This window comes from Diaporthe batatas (assembly GCF_019321695.1).
Source record: "Diaporthe batatas strain CRI 302-4 chromosome Unknown Contig00034, whole genome shotgun sequence".
NCBI lineage: Eukaryota > Fungi > Ascomycota > Sordariomycetes > Diaporthales > Diaporthaceae > Diaporthe > Diaporthe batatas.
In genome coordinates this window covers 98,815-116,044 of record NW_025408580.1, presented here as the reverse complement: position 1 = coordinate 116,044, position 17,230 = coordinate 98,815, and the positions used below count along the sequence as shown (strand labels likewise).

At 49.9% G+C, this 17,230-nt stretch overlaps 5 protein-coding genes across 5 annotated transcripts; 3 read left to right on the top strand and 2 right to left on the bottom strand.

Annotated features, from left to right (window-relative positions):
- Positions 1 to 3,375: 3,375 nt before the first annotated feature.
- On the bottom strand, positions 3,376 to 4,526 carry KVR01_013822 (uncharacterized protein; the record flags this gene model as incomplete). Its single annotated transcript, XM_044781702.1, has 2 exons — positions 3,376 to 3,955; positions 4,033 to 4,526. The coding sequence occupies 2 exons, from the start codon at positions 4,524 to 4,526 to the stop codon at positions 3,376 to 3,378; spliced, it is 1,074 nt and encodes a 357-aa protein (XP_044637166.1).
- A 900-nt stretch (positions 4,527 to 5,426) lies between these two features.
- KVR01_013848 (uncharacterized protein) lies at positions 5,427 to 6,996 on the bottom strand (the record flags this gene model as incomplete). The annotated part of the gene is made up of 2 exons (XM_044786439.1): positions 5,427 to 6,839; positions 6,907 to 6,996. 2 exons carry the CDS (start codon positions 6,994 to 6,996, stop codon positions 5,427 to 5,429), a joined length of 1,503 nt encoding a protein of 500 aa, XP_044637192.1.
- A 341-nt stretch (positions 6,997 to 7,337) lies between these two features.
- Positions 7,338 to 8,655, top strand: KVR01_013836 (uncharacterized protein; the record flags this gene model as incomplete). Its single annotated transcript, XM_044783608.1, has 3 exons — positions 7,338 to 7,443; positions 7,506 to 8,546; positions 8,597 to 8,655. The coding sequence occupies 3 exons, from the start codon at positions 7,338 to 7,340 to the stop codon at positions 8,653 to 8,655; spliced, it is 1,206 nt and encodes a 401-aa protein (XP_044637180.1).
- Positions 8,656 to 10,993: 2,338 nt separating this feature from the next.
- On the top strand, positions 10,994 to 12,351 carry KVR01_013844 (uncharacterized protein; the record flags this gene model as incomplete). Its single annotated transcript, XM_044783659.1, has 3 exons — positions 10,994 to 11,275; positions 11,354 to 11,664; positions 11,790 to 12,351. 3 exons carry the CDS (start codon positions 10,994 to 10,996, stop codon positions 12,349 to 12,351), a joined length of 1,155 nt encoding a protein of 384 aa, XP_044637188.1.
- Positions 12,352 to 13,614: 1,263 nt separating this feature from the next.
- KVR01_013827 (uncharacterized protein) lies at positions 13,615 to 15,707 on the top strand (the record flags this gene model as incomplete). Its single annotated transcript, XM_044792560.1, has 5 exons — positions 13,615 to 14,049; positions 14,115 to 14,219; positions 14,415 to 14,770; positions 14,824 to 15,361; positions 15,498 to 15,707. 5 exons carry the CDS (start codon positions 13,615 to 13,617, stop codon positions 15,705 to 15,707), a joined length of 1,644 nt encoding a protein of 547 aa, XP_044637171.1.
- Positions 15,708 to 17,230: the final 1,523 nt, after the last annotated feature.

The following is a 17,230-nucleotide window of genomic DNA, read 5'->3' as shown; positions in this document are numbered from 1 at the left end:
TATTAAATCTTTTATTTTTATTTTATTATTTATTTACTTTATTTTAAAACTTATTTATTTTTATTTATTATTTAACTATTTTTATTAAATTATTTAATTACTTAATTTAAAATACTATTTCTCTTTATTTATATTACTTAATTAATTATTTAATAGAGTCTTTTATTTAATTAATTTAACTAACCTTTTAACCTTAAAGCCCTCTCTATATTACTCCTTTATTAACTTTAATATTACTTTTAACTTAATTACTTACCTACCACCTTAATATATAACCCTTATATTATAGTATTAAAACTAATAAAATATTAAAAGTTATAAAAGAATATATTAAAGTAAAAACTATAAACCTATACTTATATTTATACTCTAACTAATTAATTATAAAAATAAAAGATATTTTTATATAAATTTTAAATATAAAGCTATTAATAAAAATCTTATAATATACCTATTATAATAAACTAATATATTAATTTCTAATAAATTTATAGCTAAACTTTAAAACTATTAACCTTTAACTCCTTTAATTTATATAGCTTATAAACTATTAGTTTAATTTAATTAAATAACTAAACTTTACTTATATTATTTAACTTAAAATTTTAACTTTACTTAAATATAAACTTAAAGGCCTTTATAATTAATATAAAATTATTAATTATATTAACCTCTTTAATATTTAATATATATATTAGTTTAAATATATAAAGGCTTAGGCTTCTAATAACTAGAATAGCTTTATATTTAATACTATTAATAGTATCTTATATAATAACCTTATTTATTATAAAATTACTAACTATTTATTAACTTAAGCTACCCTTATAACTATAGTGCTATAATAGGTTTTTAGTTAGTTTAATTTACTTAAAATATTAAGAGTTATTAACTAAATTAACATTATAATATTACCTCTTTTATTCTAATTAAGTATATATTAATTAAGTTTATTCTAATTAAATAATTCCTAGTAAAGTAACTTCTATTTAAGTAGCTTCTAATTAAATATTTAATATAATAAATTTTATATTAATAAATATTTAAATATTTAATTTAAAAGTGGCTTTATACTTTTATTAATAGGTATAAATATTATTAGTTCTATAAGATTAAACTACTAGTATAATAGTTATAGTTATTAGTATAATAATAGTAACTAACTAGATATAATTATAGCTATAAGTTTAGTTAAGATATTTATAATAATATAAATAATATTTATATAATAGAGTTTTATTACTATTAAAAATAATAGTTAACCTCTATAGCTCCTACTTATAAGGTTTACTTTAAAGTAAATAAAGGGGTAAGGTTAAAGTTTAAATATTAAGAAGATTAATAAAGGTTAGAGTTTAAAGGGTAAAAATAAGAGTAATAAATTATATATTATAAACTATAATAGATTTTACCTTTTAAAGATAATAAGAGTATATATATTATACTTTTAATAAGTTATAAATTTAATTACTTAAGTTTTATACTTAATATATAAATACTTTTAAATTAATATTTAATAGCTTTATAAATATATAAATTTATTAATAAATATTAGTTAAAAGCTTAATATTATTAGAAGAAATATATAGATTAGTATCTATTAACCCTATATCTATTATATCTTTTTTTATAAAATTAAAATTTAAACTCTATTAAATAATATCCACCTTATAAGTTATATTTATAAAGCTATAGCTATTTAATTCTACTTTACTATAAGTGTAATACGTTTATAGGTACTAACCATTCTTTTTACTGGTATAGTTATAGCATTATCCAAATACTTAACCTCTAACTGTGGATCCTGGCAGGCACTCAATTTGGCTTTCCTGATCGGCTCTTTTGTCCTACTTCACTTTGTGAGCGAGTCTGCCATTCGAGATGATTTAGAACGTCCAGAGGATGCAGAGTCGACAGCAATGCAGCGTTCGAGTGCAGATCCCGCCTTTTCCAACCAGGTCTCAGGCCTGTCGAGGTCCCTGACATTCCTCAGGTCAAACAAGGTCATCTTCGCCCTTGTTGCCTTTATTCTGCCAGCGTTTTGGCAGACGGCCTGGGTGACACTCCCAATATATGAAATTATGATCCACTGGCACAGCCCAGGCCATGGGCACATCAGCGATATTTTCGTCTCGCTCTGGTATCACCAAGTTTCCAGAGCTGTATTTTTTGCATTGTTTGTCCCGTGGGCCATCATATCCGCACAGAAACGCTTCGGCGTCCGCCAGTCTGCACTCAACGTTTTTTTAATTCGCGGCAACATATTAGCCTTGGCAATTGCCGGCGCATACGTGACAGTGGCTTCAGATTATGCAACACGAATTATAGGTGAGTACGTGCCTAATTTCTAGCTGGTCTTATCGATATTTGTATCTGACAGTCGCAGCTGGCATCTTCCTCGCCATGGGTTCAGGCTTAGAAATTTCTTTGCTCTCGTACGTTGCTTCTCTGGCTGAGGCAGAACTCCGTGGCCGGCTTTATGGCGTAGTTCAGGTTGCAATGACGATCGGGCAACTTGTCACCTGGCCGATTTCCGAGAGGGCCGGTCGGGCAAACTCTCACAAATACGACATTTGGGTGGAATTTCCCTTCATAGTCGTGTCTGTAAGTTGATGCTGTTATTCAGTGATATTTGAGCTCCAGCTAATGGTATGGCAGATCACAAGCGTCTGCGTGCTGGCCATTGCTGTGTTTTCACGATTTCGCTTCGGCTAATAAGAGATCTTCGAAATACTTGGGAGAAGAGTACACGGCTGAAGCTGCGTATCTTAGATTCTCAACGCTTTTCGCCTTTGGGCACCTACAACCATTTTCGTTGGGTTTGGTTTGACGCAATACCCGCCGTGGTAACTTCCAATGTCCACTAGAACAATAAAATGGCATCGTGCGGCCGAAGGCATGTCCCTAACTGATCTGAACGCGACCGGTGGAGCGTCTCCTTATTTTCGGATGGATAATTGGTATCTCATTACGATGGATCCAGAGACTCAATCTTGGAAGTCTCGATGAAACTCTGTTGACACTTAGAACGAGTCACTTCAATAAGATGCTGGTCAGGGTCCAACCCAACATTGAGCATACCTAGGTAGTGTACCTTCTGTGTGAGACTAAAGAAATTCCTCAATACTAGAGTGAGTCGTCGTCACAAGCGGGCACCGAGGCGTTCTGCCCGCTTCAAGTAGAACACCAGATGCCTAAAACCAAGGACAATCCATCACTTCTTTGTTTTTTTTTCCCTTTCTCTCCTCCAAACCAAAGATAGTCGAGACGCTCTGATCCACTGTTGTATGCCTTCAACCACGAGGGTATACTGCAGATTTGGGTCACCAACGAAGCTCACAAGCTGCTGAACCAGCTCTGTCGTATGACCGTCTCTCAAGCGCGACTGCTGCCCTTACCCTTGCCTTTTCCCCTAGCCTCCGCTCTGATGTCTCCTCCGGCTTCTCCGTTGACTGTAAGACACCGCGGGTCAACGTCCTCCACGGTGTCCTCCTTCTCTGCCTCGCGGTCTGTGTGCAGACCCAGTAAATCCGCCTGTTGCCAAGTGACAGTCTTGTATGGCCACCACTCGCCTATCCGCTTCATGAAGCGGCCAGACAACGCCGGTCCACGGAGTATCGTGAATAAACCGGGGTGGGGGTGAAACTCTCGCCCGTTCGAGGAGCTGACCAGCTTGCCGACCGTCTGGTTGAGGTTCGGGCCCTGGTGCTTTTGCTCTTCCACCATGTAGTTGAGGACCTTGATCAAAATTTCGAAATTGGGGGGAATGGAGGAAGGATGGCACAGCGCGGTGTGACGCTCGATCGAGGAGAGGATGTTTTGGACGGCTGCGTGATCGATTATACACTCGATGTGAAGCCATGATGGCATGAAGTATTGGTTGAAGACAGCCATCAGGACCCAGTCGCCGCCAAACAGCCGTCCCACGAGGGTTGCCAGAATCGAAGGGTAAATCCTGCAATGAGAAAAACGTCAATGGTCGACTAGCAAAGAGCGAGATGCCAGTTGTTTGTTATGATCGGATTGACCTACAGCCCTGCGCTATTCAGGTCCATGATGCAGCAGAAAACTGCAACACGGTAGAAGTAAAGATTTGGGTTCAGCGAGCGCCTCTTCAAGTGATGTTCCAACAGAGCCTCGCCTTGAACATTGACAGCAGACAAATTGGCGGGCCTGATGGCGACTGGTTCTGGCTTGTTTTCGAGGCACTTGGCCACCGCTCCTGGATTGCGAGCCATCCAGGAGTAGGGCAGCTTGTCTTCCTCGCCAAATGCCTCAGGCAGACGGTCAAACATCGAAAGAGGCTCGCTTCTTGGCAGCGAACGAGGGCTCAACGATACGCCCTCAAACTCAAGTGGATCTTGGCCGAAAAGGCGGACGGTGTCGTCTTGGATGTTCTCGGGCTCGGGCACCTCGATGTCGTCAAAACCTACGCCCACGATTCCCCAGCTGAAATCGCTCTCCTGCTGATCGGTTAGTGCCTGATAGCTTCCGTGTAATTTTCCTTCGGCCCTCCTACTCTTCATCTAGGTGGTACTAACCTTGTGTGTGTTTGGATCCATCTCTGACTGGTTGATACAGGACACCTGCGGCAGGAAGCATGGACTCGGAATGGGAAAGGATTTGGGCAGAAGTGTAGCAGAGGGGCAAAGGATGAAGCTGGTGTTTGCGTTCGCGTTCACCCTTCATCCGGAACTCTACCAAGGTGGGCACTTGCCAGCCTGGAAAGGAATTGGGCAGAAGTGTAGCAGAAGGGCAAAGGATGAAGCTGGTGTTTGCGTTCGCGTCCACCCTTCACCCGGAACTCTACCAAGGTGGGCACTAGCCAGCTGGGAAAAGGGGATGTATCAAACAGAGAGCTCAAACAGAGAGCCCAACTAGTCGAGGCCCGGGGGTGTGCACAAAATCACCTCCTATGCCACCCTTGGAAGCAAGCTGTCTAGACACCATGCCTCAAATGATGACCAAAGTGAACACGGAATCAGTCCCCAGCAAAGATTTATTTACCAGAATGTCGGTTCTCGGCTGCTCATGAACAGTTGCAAATACAGATGTGGCTGGCTACAAATCAAGAGAAACAGATTAAGAGGAGCTTCCCCTTTGGTTATGCTATGAAGGCCCTTGGGTTGTGTTCAAATGAAGCCCATAAGGCTTGGATCATATTCAAGCGATTCTTTAAACTCTCATTTACCTGGTGTAAAATATGATAAGTACAATGGAACATTTCAATACCCCATTAGTCTGATATCAAGCTTGACTGAATTCCTTTGAGGAAATCTTCATTTGTCTCATGTAAAGCACGGATGGCTACACTCGAGGTTCCTATAAGCTGAACTTGAATCTTCTGCTAAGCTGTCTATTCATGCCATTTGGCGTGCCTCATGTACGTTCCAGGAAACTGGCACTGCCTGCTGCCGCACGTGCGCCTACAGCAAACCTTGCTTCTGCAAGTCATAGTACACCTTCTCCGGCATCACATTACCCTCGGCATCCTCCATCTGAACGATGCTCCCGTCCTCAATCCTGTTCGCCTTCTTGTCACGCTGTCTCTTATCCCAGAGCTTAAGCGCTTCCTCGATGCCTGTGATGTCCCGGAAAAGGTGGGTGTCGTTGATACCGAGCCGCTTCAGGCCGTAGATGTGCCGTGCCTCGTTAAAGTGCTTCTCGAAGGCGCGGCGGCCCATGTAGACGAAGTTGCCGCAAATCTCGCATGGGAACTCCACGCCCAAGCCGTGCAGCCGGTAGAGCCAAAATGGGATGGGCTTGCCGTCCCAGGCCAGCGGTAGCTTCAGGGGGTTGTAGATCTTCTCCTCGCCGTCCTCGCCTTCTGGATCATTTGACTCGGCAAGTTGTGGTGGCTGCTCCGCCATACTGAACAGATTGTCGAGTTCTTGTTGCCGTTCCCTCTCAGTCATTCCTTGCCGCCGCTCCACATTGACCCGGGTATCCTCTCGCTCGGTGCTCATAGCACTGGCGAGGCGTTTCACCCTGAACTCTCTCTCGGCTACTACGCGCTCCTTCATTCTTGTCGCAGAGAATTTCCCAGATGCGACAGCGGAATCTGCGGCGCCTTGCTGCCTCTCCGCGAGGGCTTGCGCTGCCTTGACGTGCTTCCGTCCATTCAGGTGCCCCTTGTACACGTTCTCGTTCTTGAATTCTTTCTCACAAGCATCGCACCATACAGCGTCAGCAGTGCTCAACTCCTTCGCTGCCACCGTGGCAGCAGCCGACTCATTTGTCCAGCCCTCGACCTCGTCTTTCTCCCATGCCTCTCCAAACTCCTTGTCGAAGGACTCGATCACCTTGCTGACATTCTCCAGCGGTCGCGTCCGGCGCATAAAGCTCTCCAAGTATTCTGCCAACTCGCCAACGTACTTGAAGTATTGGTCGGTCAATTTGTCCGCCCTCTTGACACCGCCATGGCCGGGGGCAAAGTTGTCGAAAATTTGAAGGTACTGCAGGTAGCCCAGGCGCTTGACGTTGGGAAGATTGATGTATTCCTCGTGGCAGGCGTGTAGGTCGAAGTAGCGTCCGTAGGCCTCCTCGCCAGAAAACATCGAATCGACAAGCGAAGGCAGAGGCTCGTCGCCCGTCTTGCGCTGCCGGTAACGGATCTCGGAATTCTCTGCCTGCTCATTCGGGTATCGCGCGTGGTGCTCCCTCACTTCGTTCACCTGTTTGTAGAACTCTTCGAAAGGGTCGCCGCTGCCAATCTGCAGGACCTCTTTGGACCGGAGGCCATTAGCATCGCGATACAAAGACAACATCTCTGCGGATTGTTTCTGTATCTGGTCAAGGAGCTGAGATACCTCATGGTCTCGGTTGAGGCGATCGCGGATCTGTGCCGCGGGGGACGTGGTCAGCTTGGATTCGTCGCGAACGAGGCAGAAAGAGGGCATCACGTACCACCTTGGGCTCCTCGCCGATGCGATCCGCGACGCCTTGCTCGAGGCGCTCGAGGTCCTCGGCAATGTATCGCTGCTCTTCCAACAACATCCTGGTGTCAGTGTGTCAGAGAAGGGGAATGTGCCAGTTTCGCCCGTTCTGTCCACTATGGGTTTCCCGAGAAGGAAACCCGTCGCAGTTGTCGCAAGATCCACGAAGTTGTCTGGGGCACGGACCAGACAGCCAGAGCTAATTGTCCGATAAGATAAGCACCCGCATTTCTGGCCAACCCCTGCAGGAATTTGCTGTTAGCCTGCCCGCCTCCAGGTGCTTAGCCCAGCTCGATCTTCAACTTCGTTCACTGCTTTGCGCCAAAACTTATCAAACCACCAACAAAGCCAACAGCATCCGAAATAGTCAACTGGGAGTCAAAGCATCACCAGATCTTGAAAATGGCTGAAGCAGGCGGTATCGACCGGAAGGCGGAGGAGCGGATGGAGTTCAACACCTCCAAGGAGGTCACGGTCCATCCTACCTTCGAGTCGATGTCGCTCAAGGGTAAGGCTTAATCCTGCGTCGCACGCACTGCGTGGGCAACGAATGCTGACCCAGATTGACAGAATCTCTTCTTCGCGGAATCTACGCTTACGGTTACGAGTCACCCTCGGCGGTTCAGTCCCGCGCCATCGTTCAAGTGTGCAAGGGTCGTGATACAATCGCTCAAGCGCAATCCGGAACCGGCAAGACCGCGACTTTCTCCATCAGTATGCTCCAAGTCATCGATACCGCCATTCGCGAAACCCAAGCGCTTGTCCTGTCCCCGACACGCGAGTTGGCCACCCAGATTCAGAGCGTCGTCATGGCTCTCGGCGATTACATGAACGTCCAATGCCACGCCTGCATTGGAGGCACAAACGTTGGCGAGGATATCCGCAAGCTGGATTATGGCCAGCACATCGTCTCTGGAACACCTGGTCGTGTTGCTGACATGATCCGACGCCGGCACCTGCGCACCCGTCACATCAAGATGTTGGTCCTTGACGAAGCCGATGAGCTGCTCAACCAAGGGTTCAGAGAGCAGATCTACGACGTGTACCGATACCTTCCTCCCGCCACACAAGTCGTTGTTGTTTCGGCTACGCTACCCTATGACGTGCTCGACATGACAACCAAGTTCATGACCGACCCTGTCCGCATCCTCGTGAAGCGTGACGAATTGACTCTCGAAGGTCTCAAGCAGTACTTCATTGCCGTGGAGAAGGAGGATTGGAAGTTCGACACTCTCTGCGACCTCTACGACACTTTGACCATTACCCAAGCCGTCATCTTTTGCAACACTCGGCGTAAGGTGGATTGGCTCACCGATAAGATGCGCGAGGCCAACTTCACAGTCAGTAGCATGCACGGAGATATGCCGCAAAAGGAGCGGGATAGTATCATGCAGGACTTCCGACAGGGCAACAGCCGAGTGCTCATTTCAACCGATGTGTGGGCGCGTGGAATCGATGTCCAGCAGGTCAGTCTGGTCATCAACTACGATCTGCCCAGCAATCGTGAGAACTACATCCACCGTATCGGCCGATCTGGAAGATTTGGCCGCAAGGGTGTTGCGATCAACTTCGTCACAAGCGAGGATGTGCGCATTTTGCGAGACATCGAGTGTGAGTTCGTCCAGCTCTCGGGTCGTGAGCGATTGCTAATCAGTGTGCAGTGTACTACTCGACCCAGATTGATGAGATGCCGATGAACGTCGCCGATCTTATCTCTTAAGCGTGTCACCGTGTCGCTCAAGATCCGAGTGCAAAACATACCCGATTTAGGGTCAACAAGCCTCTGGCGAAGAACAGTAGGCATTTAAAAGGGCTAGCCTTGTGAACGTCGCTATGATTGGCGCCGATTGTCACAGAGTTATTATTGTGGGAGGAAAAGGGCCAGTTTGCCTAGCCAGTAGGTACCCCCACATCTCTTTATTAGCAGCACACGAACTGAGCTGACGAGCGAACGCAAGTCGCGAATCGAAGTATTTTCTGAGAACACCGCGCTTCCCGTTCCATGCGCCGAGTCCGTGTGACAGGAACGGCCCCAATATCAGGAACAGTGATCCACGGCAACCAACTGCTCGCTACTACTTTTGGCCGTCAAATTCTGTCCACAGGGTTATTCTCCATTTCTCGAGATGTTGTAGGCAGGTAGCCGACCGCTGATATGGATCGAACCATTTCGCTCGCGCTTGTAGTTCCGGGGCGTGGACTTCCTCATATGGCTCGACCTGAAGCAGGGGGAACCTTCATGATGGCGAAATATCGGGGAAAGGCTCGCAGGTGGAGTGACGGGCAATTTCTTTTACTAGTCTGGCACTTTTGGCAGCGGGAGGATTTGCCCGCTCGGGTGCTGTCAGGGTGGAAATCCTGGGACAAGACGCAAACGAAAAGGCAGTTTTGGTCGGATCGCCGTACACACATATACGAGCCTGGGGCAGATCACTTCCACTGTCCAGGGGCGCGTCCGCCTGCAAGCCTTGTCGCAAGCGATGGGCCCATTGTGGCCTTTGCACCAATGCTAAGCGTTTGCACGTGCCGGGAACCTAATGCGGCTGCCTTTCGACGTGCATTAGCCACGGCAAGTTCCGGATCTGTGCAGCCGTTGAAACTCTCGTGAACCATGTCTTCGAGGCGGAGGGAAGGGGGGAAATCTCCTGACGAAATCCATAAGCTTGACTCGCTATCTTCCCGTTGATGGGGCGATGGGCTGTCTGCGCCCTCAACCAGCATCGTCACATGCCGAAAACTCCTAATTTACATGAACGAGCTTGCAATTCAGCTTACGCTGTCCCTTGCTTCTGGGAGGTTTGGCTGGATGGTTTATCTATGTGCACAACGACATTGTTTCGGTCAAACAAAGTGTGCGTTTCTATCAGCCCACAACAGAAGTACACTATGTGAACCATGAGATCGTGGGGGCCGAGTCCGGCCTCCTGTTGTGATCCACTCTTTCTCGAGAAGTTGCTGGCTCCGCTGCCAAGACCAAGGCAAGATTGACACGCAAGATTGACACAATTCTTTGGACTTGGATGGTCCTGCAAAAGCTTGACAGCGAACCTCGATGGCTCCGAGGGAAAACAGGAGCTTGAGAGTGTCTACGACCACGCAAGACTTCGCGCAACTCACCAGTAGATGTGTGTATAGATCGAAAGGCTAACCACAAACTGAAGTGGTCAAAACACCTCAGCCCAGCTACGATCACAACTGACCAGACAGCCCAGATCGTTTACGGCTAGTGATGGGTCGGCAGCTGAGGCTCGCTTCCAGCAAAAGTCTTTTCCCCTGGCAGCCCTGAAGGGACATCGACACGGCTAGCGGCCCAAATATCTGGAGAAAATTAGAGGGCTCATCTCGGCTACGCTTCCTATCATGGTCGGGATAATCGAGACCCATCGATCAAATGTGGGACGACTCCAGGGCGCTTTGATTTTCCCACCTGTGCGTTTGAGGTTCAACGGTGACGGGCTGGGTCATCATCAGCCGCGTGCAAATCGATGGAAACTTTTTTTACCACACAGACCTACTGTGTACGCCTGCCCCATCGTGGCAGGGCGCGCATGGTCGCCCCCTCTGCCAATAGTGTACCTAGGTAGGCGTCCGGGCTGGCTGGCTTGCTCGCGCGTCCCGACTTTGCTGGTTAATACGATGGTCGAAGTTTGGCGGGAAATACACTGTACTCGCCCACTTCTGCGCAGCGGTGTGTGGTCTATCGTAATGAAGAGTCCTGAAGTCTCGCATCATGGCCGAAAGATATGGCTTTACTGCCCACATGAATTCCACCTCTTGGTGTTTTGCTTTTCCTCCGTCCTTTTTTTGAACCTTACACCTGTCACATCTCACTTCTCCCACTACCCCAGATTCGCTACCTGCAAGTCCGGCACTTACCATCACAGGATCGACGACCGGGTTTTTTTGTCTTTGAGACCCCTTATACATTATACCCCCACCACATACCCTCGGCGATGTTTCTTGGCCCCCCCGAGGCCACCACTGACAAGCGGTCTCTCGGTGTGAGACAGGGAGCATCCCGTCCGTGTTCCGTTGCTTGAGTCGCCGCGGCACAAGCCATGTCCACTGGGGAAAATGTGGTGTATGACCTCTCCGAGTCGCATCAAGGCAACATTATAGCCTGTGCTGCTCTGACATGGCTGATATCGGCCGTGGTCGTAGCGAGTCGATTCTACCTCAGAGGAAACTTGATGGAGTTACTTGGCCCGGAGGACTGGGTTATTTTGGCGGCTTTATTTTTCTCCCTGGCAGAGAGCATTGGGTTCATCATCCAGGCAGGCCTGGGGCTCGGGAAACATTTCATTGCAATTCCCATGGAGAAATATGTGACGTTGCTCGAGGTAAGCGTGACGTTCATTGCGATGCGGTCGCCAACAAGCCTGCGATTGTGTTGCTAATAATGTTTCCTACGCAAATAGGCATCATGGTTCACTATCGTTTTCTACACATGTAGCCTTAATCTCTCGAAAATCAGCGTGGTGCTACTATACTTGCGGACCTTAACTTATGATTGGACGAGAAAGGTTCTCTTGGGGTTTATGGTCATCGTCACCGTTACTGGCACCATCAATCTGATCCTCGACTTTACGGCCTGCATACCTCTGAAAGCATTCTGGGACCCCAGTGTACAAGCTACATATTGCCATTCAAACGAGGTTTACTATTCTCTGGTAGGGCTGCAGATAGGGACAGATTTTCTCATCTTCCTGCTACCTCTGCCCGTCGTCTGGTCCATTCGAGCGCCCAAGGACCAGAAGGTAGTGCTCACTATAGTGTTCTCATTTGGTTTCTTGTCCGTCACTCTACCCCGAATACTTTGCTGGTCTCTCTTCTGCGACTAACAATTAATCATAGCATCTGTATTGTTTCCATAATACGCCTCGTCCTGCTCGCGACCATCCCGGTCGGGCCCGACTACAGCTACACAGGCGTGGACACGATCTACTGGTCCCTGATCGAGGTCAACACCGCCATAGTCTGCGCCTCAGTCATGACCCTGAAGCCGCTCTTCAACCGCATCTTCGCAGCCTCGACGAGACAGACCACAGGCACGCCCGAGGACGGCGCCGCCGGCCCGGTGGGCCACCCGCAGCACCCGCACATCCCCCTGCCGACGATCGGGTCCCGCCCGTCGCGCAAGGCCCCTCCGCCGCTGCAGACCAGGCAGTCGTGGCTGAGCGCGCAGCTGGCCAAGCTGGACAAGTCGCTGCAGACGGTGAACGAGACGCGGGCGCCGGCCGACGAGGAGGTCAACCTCCGCAGGCCCGAGACGGCGACGACGCCGCGCTCGAGGAGCGAGATGGAGCTGCCGCCCTGGCCGCCCTCGCGTGAGCCCGCGGGGAGGGATAGGCTGAGCCATAACTCCAGCATCATCACGCCTGTTGAGCAGAGGGCGGATGAGGGGCCTTTGAGGTGAGCGGTGCTGTTCGTGGTTGAGCCGGACGTGACATTGGTCTTTTCCTATGTTTGGGACATGGAGACATGGTTTATGTCAGGGCCATGATGTGTCGAAATGATGCAGCTATCCAGGGCTTCTTGTGTCCAAGACACATTTACCATACTCTTTGTGAGAGTAAGAAGCCAATCAATGATGAGATTATGACTGTCACATTATATCTATCGTATATAACTCCTCATATAGCAACAAATGCGATTTAGAAGAAGCATTCTGGCCGCACCAGACAATACCACATTTGGCATCCAGGGTTAAGTAAAGTGGATATGGTGATATTTCCCGGTCAACGTTTTCCCCAACAACGGCATCTCAAAAGCAGAATAGCAGACGCATGTGGTAGGACATTACGAAAAGTGACAGGGTGAGAAAAGATCCCGCAAGATCCGAGGCCTAAAAGTATCGTAGCTTTACAAAGCTATTGTTGAAAATCTTCGGCCAGTCTCAACCTAGAGACTTCGAAAATGTGAGAAAAAATCGCGACTCACTTGGAATGATTTGTTCTGTTGATAGAGGAGCGTTGTTGGAAGCGTTATCATTGCCAAGGCTTACTATAAAGTCGCTACCAAACACCTTAACTATGACCACGCTCTTCGACACTTACTCCGTAGTACGGAGTCCGTACTACAGATGACATCGACGCCACATAGCACAGCACAAGGCAAAGAAAATTTCCTGACATCTCACTCGAGATATCAACACCCGGAAATCATGAGATAGAGGATGACCCAGGAACCTCAACGGCCATGTGCCGAGCAGTGGCGGCAAGGGTCGAGGAACAAGAAGCTTGCATCAACGTCTCACCCTGCATAAGCACGACTGCGACGATGCACACTTCGGACCCATTATCTGCACCCCGCACCCTGAGTGCGAGTTGGGATATACTGGCGTCCCCCACCACCGTGCCGCCCACCAGGTTTTCTATACTTCTGCGATGACAGCATGTAATCTCGCCTGGGCAGAGCTCTCAACGAGCTTGACTGGCAACTTGAAGGCGTGCCAAGAGGCAACGGGGGTGGGCCCCTGGGCGTCCCGGCATCCCTCTTCAACACCCTTGATGAGTAGTTGACCACCCACCACCCTTACGTATATAAATACGAGGGGACTTGGGAACCTCCATCGTGATTCAATGCCGTGTAACGAAAACAACCAATCCGATATTGCTTCTTCTCACCCATTAGCGCTCACCCCCCCGAATCAGACCAGGAGAAGAAGACAAAGACCAAGATGCTACTGACATTCGACACGGCCGGGCCGGCACAGGTCTCACTCCGAGTCCTGACCATCGCCGCGCTAGCCCTCACCTGCATCATCACCTATGACTACATTCGGGTGCTCCTCCTGCGCCGGAAACTCCCACCGGGGCCCTTCCCGCTGCCCGTCCTCGGCAACCACTTCCGCATCCCCCACTGGCAGCCGTGGGTAAGGTTTGAAGAATGGAGCCGGCAGTATGCGAACCCCATGATCACGATCTGGCTGGGGAGCCGGCCGGTCATCGTCCTCAACGACGCATGGACCGCGTCGGACCTGCTGGAGAAGCGCGCGGATGTCTATTCGTCGCGCCCCAGGTTCGTGGCCATGGGGGAGCTGACGGGGTCGGCGACGACGAACCAGGCCACGCTTGTGTATGGGGACAAGTGGAGGCTGCATAGGAAGCTCACGGTAAATCCACAATGCGTTCCATCTGGAAATGTATTTTTTTGTGTTGTCTCTGACTTGAGCGTTAGCATGCTATCGTCGGTAGCCATGTGGTGCGAGACCATCGGCACTTCCAGGGTGACGAGTCTAAGATTTTGACGCTCGACTTCTTGACCGATCCAGATGACTATGTCGTAAGCGTCCTCTGGATAATAACTTATCCCTTTCGAGAAGAGAACACTCCAATATGTAGCCTGTGACACGAAGAATTTGATCGGGTTCGGATTCGAGACAGGCTGTGACCTTGTTGTGGCCCTTACTTCCTCTGGTTGCATGCAACTGCTGTATTGGTGCTTCGAATGCTCGTTGGCTGACTCCACATCCTACAGATGTCCATCGAGCGGTATTCTGTCTCGGTCGTCTCGATAATCGGGTGGGGCAGACGCATCGCAAAGAAGAATGACTACGTCTGCCAGAAGGCCCTGGAGACAATGGCTGTCGTGAACTATGTCATCCCGGGTTGGCTGATAGTCGAGACGCTGCCCTGGCTGGCGCAACTACCACCCTGGCTTTACGCCTTCCCTACTATCGTGAGGACAATCTCGTCACACCTGGCCCAGTACTTCTATGCTCTCAACAAGGAGGCGGCCGCAAACAACCCAAACCCGAGCTTTGCGAAAGATGTCCTGGAGAAGCAGCCCACTCTTGGATTGAGTGATGAGGAGGTGTCCGCTTTGACAACGAAGTAAGTGTATAATACCCGTACCCCGTGTAAAATGGCACATTGACGTAGAAAAGTCTGCTTGGCGCCGGCGTCGACACCACAAGCGGAACTTTGACCTCCGCCATCCTCGCCCTCTGCCTCTTCCCAGAAGTTCAGACCAAAGCCCAGGACGAGATAGACACTGTGCTGGGAGGCAGGTCACCCACTTGGGAGGACCTGGACGCCGGCCGTCTACCATACACGAACGCTCTAGCCCGTGAGATCATGCGCTGGCGGACGGTGACCATCCTCGGCGGGATACCCCACGCGCCGGTCTGCGACGACACGTACCGGGGCTACCTGATCCCCAAGGGCACACAGCTGACCTGCAACACGTGGGCGATCCACCGGAACCCGGGTGATTTTCCCGAACCCGACACGGTGAGGCCCGAGAGGTACCTAGGCAACCTTCCCGGAGGGCTCGCCTTTGAGTACCCTAACAGCAGGGGCCACAACGCCTTCGGGTGGGGGAGGAGGCAATGCAGCGGGCAGCCGTTGGCAGATCAGAGCGTGTCGATGGTGGTGGCCAGGTTGGTCTGGGCGTTCAAGGTCGAGCCAGGACTCGACGAGAAGGTGAGTACTTGCCCTTTGGGACAGTGTTGAGTTGTGATGGTCGGTCAGGACACACGTGTGCGGATGTCGCGACTATTTGCGGTCGGCTGCGGTTAGGGAGAAGTGCCTGTGGCTGACTTTAATTCCAAACATGAAGGGAAACCCAGTCCAGTTGAGTGCTTTTGCGTATAATGACAGCGAGAATATACGCCCACTGCCGTTCAAAGCACGGTTCACACCACGTTCGAGCAAGACCGAAGAGCTGATCTTGTCAGAGGCACGTGAGGCTGCGCAGAGGTTGAGCATATTTGACGGTGACACGAATTTAACGCTGGAGTCGGTGCTGACAAACGCCGAGAAATCGTGAGGCAATGTTGCCCGCAATCTGACAGGTACTTGTCGCGAGCGAGTCTCTTTTGTCTTTTTTTTTTGTGGTTGGTCACACTGCAGTGTAGCAATGGCGCGCCAGCGAGGTTGTTGACGCATGGAGTCCATGGATGATAGGCCCTCGCGGCCTTGGGCTCACGCATATCATATATAACGTCAGCACGTACCTGGTGATCAACACAAATTATGCCTGTTTATGTATGCCAGCCTGGGTCTTGTAAGCGCCTCTCCGCGTGTGAGATGATGGAATTTACCGTCTGACAGGTTGGCAGGCAGCGGACCAGCCCGGTCAGCACGCCCAGTGGAGAAGAACCAGGCTGTCACAGATTCCCAGATCCGCTTGTTCGGAACGGACCTTGTGAGGCTTGCCAATCACCCGCGGCAAGCGTCTTGTCTGCAATCCTGCGATCCCGATGGTGCTTACTGTCGACGATATGTGCAGGCAGCCCAATGCAGGGCCGGATCCTGCGGTCTTCTCGAGCGAGGGAGCAACTTGCGGTCGGTCGCTATCCCGAGAGGCCGGGCGCCGCGGTGATTGGACCGGGACGTCCAGCTGGCATCTACTGTAGTACCTACCCTACATGGTGTATATTACCTGCGTCGGACCGCCCCACCTGGTTGTCGAGTGTGTGGACTCGGCCTAATCAGGCGATTCAGAAGGCGATTCAGCACAGCATCACGCCGGCAGGTTGGCCGGATTGCGACAGCCAAGCAAGCAGAAGTCTGCCACCTCTTGCAAAGTGGGCAAGTCTGTTTCCCGTTTTCTCTCCGACCGGGGAAGCTGACGGGACGAGTCGTGCTCAGCGTGATACAGTACAGGAAGTCGTTCCGGAGCACGGTACGAGGGCGCCAGGAGAGCTCCAGATCGGGCGGCGGGGAATTGGGAGAGGGATCCCGAGAGAGGGATCCCGGGTCATGTCCCAAGTTATTTGCAATTTCGGTCCAAAGAATCTTCAAGGTCGCAACGTTTCCAAGATCCATTTGCAGTGGGACCGCCCGCGGAGTCAAAGTTTAAATGATGCCACAGGTAGATGCTTGTATCGGTACCGAACTTTTGGGGCTGGCACACACAGACAACGGCCGTAGAGATTGCAGGCACGAGTCTGAAGCAGACGAGCCGTCGTGCGCAGTCATCCGTGTATCTGTGGTTGTCTCGAGATGGACGACGGGTGAAGTGACGGGGGCAGGTTTTGGTCTGGATCTGCGCGACGTGGGGACTGGTGATATACTCCGTACATGCTGGACAGTCCGTTCGCTGCGCCTATGTAGTTTCTGCCTGTGGCTCTACCACCAGTGGTTGTGGTGTGGTCCTGGGCAAATGTGTCAGCGTGTCAGTTACCTACCAGTCAGTCACGCCTGCGATAGCATGCATTCCCATTCACGCACCGGTCAGGTGTATCGGCTCCCCTGCAGGGTCTGGAGACACTGGAGAAGCATCATTTGGACGCGGCCTCTGCATGCAACGGTTGTGGGGATTTCGGTCTCGTTCCCTCGGCGGTGCAG